The following is a 4,878-nucleotide window of genomic DNA, read 5'->3' as shown; positions in this document are numbered from 1 at the left end:
TTGTTTAATGAAATTTTAGGGTTTATAAATACGAGTTGTTTGAAATTTTAATTTTTAATATTGTTTAATTTAAGAATAAAAGTTAGCATTACAAACGTGACAACTCACGTCCTCTAAATGAAAAAAATATGAAGTAGTGTGGCAAATCCTATGTATCGCCTACTTGGACTCTGACAATTTTGACACCACTCTTTCAAACTTAAATAACATTTGCATTCCAAAGAGAGAGAAAGAACACAACCTGGTTAGCTTTTCCATGCACACATAAAAATTTTCTTCCCAACATCAAATGTCACATCACTTTTACCAATCCGATTCCCTCTCCCTTTCGCTTAAAAGGGTGTTTGGAATTGTTTTTTAGCCTAAGAAATCTTTTTTTAACAAAAGGATTTTTTGACTTAAATTTTTTCAAAAAAGTTTAAAATGTGTTTGGATTAACTTTTAAAGAAGCGAAAGTCAAAAAGCCAAAAATCATCAAAAGTTACAAATTCATGACTTTTAAAACAACTCATTTCTTCTTACCAAAAAGGCAATCTAAAAAGATTTATAGAATTGTCAAACATCTTTTCAAACTTTTGGATTTTTAAAAAATGAAAAAGTCCAAAAAAATCATTTTAAAAAAGTAGTCTCAAACACCTTCTAAATATAATGTATCATTTGTGATAATGAATTAGCGTTCAATGACGACGTCTTCTTACTCTAATAAATGAGTAGATTTACTATGCTATTGACAAATGTCATATTATTATAACTTCTCATTAATATTATATGTCATATATCATATCACTTGTCAACCTATTAATTATCAATTTCAAAATTTTCACTCTAATTACATTAAATTAATAATTGATTCTCCATTTTAAATTTTCACTTTAATTATATTAAATTAATAACATTAGACTAAAAAACAAGATAAAATTATTACAGATTATAAGATGATATAACTTTATGTATTTATTTAAATTAATGATTATAATGTTATATAACTAAAAACTATATTCTAAGTAATAATTTATTTAAAATAATTTATTAAGAATTTTGATTTTTAATATTAAAGTTTAATTAAATTTATAGCGGTGGTTCTCACGTATTCATGGATTATAAACTAGTATGAAAATAATCGACAAGAATTGTTTTTAATTTGAAATAAGATGCTTAATAAACTAATTCATATAACGTCGCCGCAAAATTGGTTCTCATATATTACAAACACAATATACTATATACATCAAGGGTATCTTATTTTATGCAATGTAAAATTCCCCAATAAAAAATAAAGCTAATTATAAAGCAATATAAAACTAATTTCTTTCCCTCTATTTCATTTAATAATATATCAAATCTCATATGCATATGCATAGCAGGGCATCCCATAGCTGCCGTAGTAGTATTGGTACGGATTAAAATTTAGTGACGCCACCGTGGGATTTGTTTCCTTTGCGGCGTCTGGTTTCTTCTCCTCCACCGGACCAACACTCACTAGTTCTGTGTATCCGACACCTTTCCTTAGCAAGGTCGTTAGTTCAACTGAGTCAATTCCTTCTCCAGTCACCGCTATCTGGTCTTTATCTGAACCAACGAAAGATGCTGATTCCACACCTGTTCATTAATTTTCAGATCATGATTTAGTCAAGCAATCCAATCAATTCCAATTGACGTTAACATTTAGGTTGGGATATATATATATATATATATATATATATATATATATATATATATATATATATATATATATATATATATATATATATATATATATGAACTTGAGATTGTGAAAAAAAAATTGTTTTTGGTGTTCATTGTGACCTTCACGAAAATATATCTTACCGGAGAGACTAACGGCGATTTGAAGAGCCTTACGAGCTTTCTTTTCAGTGTTCATTGTGACCTTCACCACAATCTTTTGCTGCAGAACCAATCAATTACACAAACTGAGATCGACTATACGAAAAATATTCAAAATATAATTGAATGGAACGAGCAATCAGGTATGTACCTTTGCCATTTCTGTGAATTAGATGATGATTTGTATGCGAGTGTATCTGCTTTTGGATCTAGTAAATCAGAAAGTAAGAGGATTTAGAGAAGATGTGTGAAGAGTGCAAGTTCTGAGAGGGTATTTATAGAGCGTCCATGAGTTCACAGTAAATCAGAGGAGGAAGACGACGAGGTCAACGCCGTGGGAAGGAAGCTTCCCACTATTTACAAATGATACGATAACTTTTCGGACCATATATGTATACGTCTTTCGTTTCAAAACTTTTGTTTACATGCGTTTCATTCGCATAAAAGTTTCAAATTGCCCCTTTTGCTTCTTTACATCATTATTATTCAAATAAAATAAGCCAGACTTATAAATGAATAAAGCCAGACTTATACATAGAGCTTTTTCTTATATATGTAACTTATTGCTAGATTATTGTTAATTACCAAAAGTAATAATATAGACGACAATTAAACACGTGACGATGAAATTGGACTTGAAGCTTTCATATTAAATCATTATTAACAACTTTTAAGGGCGTCGTAATATATTTATTTATATTAATAATAATAATAATAATAAATAAGGAATACATATATTACCTACAAATTTAAACAAATCCTACCTAAATTAATTTTGCCACTTATCATCATTTTATATATTATGTCGCATGTCATTTTGTGGTAAATTTAGATTAAATTATATTTATATGTCATTTTGTGTTTTTTTTTTCATTTTATTAAATTTCATATAATACTTGGATGTAATAAATATAATAATAAATGTACATCTAATTTATTAATACAATTAACCTTATAATTTCTAAATTTTTAGATTGAATTTAATTATTTTAGTTTTTATTTACTTCAATTGTTAGTTGAAATTTAAAAGATAAATAAGCATTTCAATTTTAATAATTAAATATTTTTTCTTTTTCTTATAAATTTAAATTTTCTATATTGTTAAATCTTCATATTTGTTTTTTTTAACTCATGTAATATATGGGTTTCACAACTAGTATTATAATATAGTAAATTTAACATTTCATCAATTTGTTTCTTTTATTTTCTAACTTTTAGGTAGTGATCTAAAAATCGGTTTCAACCCATCGGTTGAACTGGTCGTACCACAACCAGACGTGAGAGTGGATCGACAACAACCATACGGTTTTATGCTAAGTTATAGACCGAATTGAACAGGGTGGTTTCTTCAAAATCGAGTTAAATCGGTGCGACAGAATCAATAAAAAACTTTTTGAACATGTTTATTAGACTTAAATAGTTGAATTTCACTTAAGTCATCAAAAAAATAGTCTATTCTAAAGAAAATTGAATTAGCTCGATTTTTCAGGTTTTCCGGAGTGTACACAACTCGAAGGCCGACACACGCCATTATCGAATGTAGACTGATGGTTGAACCTGTCGGACCGACGGTTAAACCGGTACCGACTGAACTAATGTTTTAAAACCGGATTCAACCGGTCGGTCGAGTCATTCGCAAGGGGAGGGAGAAGGAGTCTGTCAAGATCGGCGATTCCTGTTTGGCCTTCTTGATTTCGTCGCTGGTAGCCATAGGTCGAGGAAGGTGAAGCAGTTGCAGTCGATTGGGAGTATCGGTGGCTGGGAAATCGCAAGCAAGAGGCGCCGGTAGAAGGCTATCGTCAACATCTTCTTTCTTCTTCTGATCTGATCGGTCAACAACACACGAAGGAGAAATAAGGATTCGGTCCTCTAGCTTTGTCTGATCGAGAAGGGGGCCTAATCAGAAGCCACAATGGATTAAGGGGGATGTTTATGGGTGGTCCAGTCGACGAAATGAATCAGAGGAGGGGGGGTCGTAGTCTTCACGGTGGCCGAAATCATAACTCCACTGTAACATTCCAAAATATGGTCCCAAAAATTTAATTTTTAAAATAGATAAAATAGTATTTCCAAATATCATCCATACATCTCAAACTAACCAATGTAGCAAATGTCATGAAAATGAGAGTAAAATATCATATGCGAAAACCCAATGATGTCTACAATGCAGTTAACCCGAGTTCTTCCCTTTGCAATCAGAAGTACCTGAAACATATACTGAAAATAGTAAGCATAAAGTTTAGTGAGTTCCCCTAACTACCCCATGCCATACATAATAAATCAAATACTGGGCCCCCGCTCGACATCGGGCCTCGCCCGACATCGAACCCTTGACAGATCTGTTATTCTCAGGCCTCGCCTGTCACTAGGCCTCGCCCACTATACACATACAATCAATATCACATAATCATGCTAATACACATAATAATCATAAACACTAGCATATGTTCCAGTCCTCAGGCCTCGCCTGACATCGAACTCCGCCCAGTATACATAGCTACACATAACACATGCAAGGGTTACGTAGACTCCTAGCATCCTAACATAATCAATAAGGGTCGATATTGGTGCCTTAGACTCGCTAAACCCCAGTGAGGAAACTCACCTCAAATGATGAATCTCATAGAAAGAAATCCATAACTGCTGCCCTGACGACTCCTCAAGTTATCAGTACTAAATAACACCCAATCAATACATAGGTTTCAAATAATATCCAATAATCCATACTTGGGGTAAAAATGATCATTTTACCCCTGGCCAAATTTGATCCATGACTAAGGCTCAATTCCACAATATAAAAGGCCCAACACTAAATAATCTTCCCAAGGTCCACTTATGGCTCAATTTTCAAAATTAAGCCCAAACCCCTAAAATAGGCCTTACCCTAAAGCCCAATAATATCATTAGTCTAAAATCCTGATTTTAGATGGCCCACTAAGGCCAAGAGTAACTAGATACTAGAAATAACCCAAATCGAGGCTCAATATGCGAAGCCCACTCTGACTGAGTATGCAGGATGTACATGCTTGCTGG

The 4,878-nt window shown here is 32.3% G+C and overlaps 1 protein-coding gene across 1 annotated transcript; it reads right to left on the bottom strand.

Annotated features, from left to right (window-relative positions):
- Positions 1-1,178: 1,178 nt before the first annotated feature.
- Positions 1,179-2,146, bottom strand: LOC145062237 (heavy metal-associated isoprenylated plant protein 46-like). Its single transcript, XM_079009868.1, has 3 exons — positions 1,997-2,146; positions 1,828-1,906; positions 1,179-1,599 (listed from the first exon to the last, which is right to left on the bottom strand). Exons 1-3 carry the CDS (start codon positions 2,003-2,005, stop codon positions 1,337-1,339), a joined length of 351 nt encoding a protein of 116 aa, XP_078865994.1. The 5' UTR covers positions 2,006-2,146; the 3' UTR covers positions 1,179-1,336.
- Positions 2,147-4,878: the final 2,732 nt, after the last annotated feature.

The sequence above is a fragment of the Lactuca serriola genome, chromosome 7 (assembly GCF_051521515.1).
Source record: "Lactuca serriola cultivar US96UC23 chromosome 7, Lser_US96UC23_V15, whole genome shotgun sequence".
Classification (NCBI taxonomy): Eukaryota; Viridiplantae; Streptophyta; class Magnoliopsida; order Asterales; family Asteraceae; genus Lactuca; species Lactuca serriola.
This window is presented reverse-complemented; position numbering and strand designations above follow the sequence as displayed.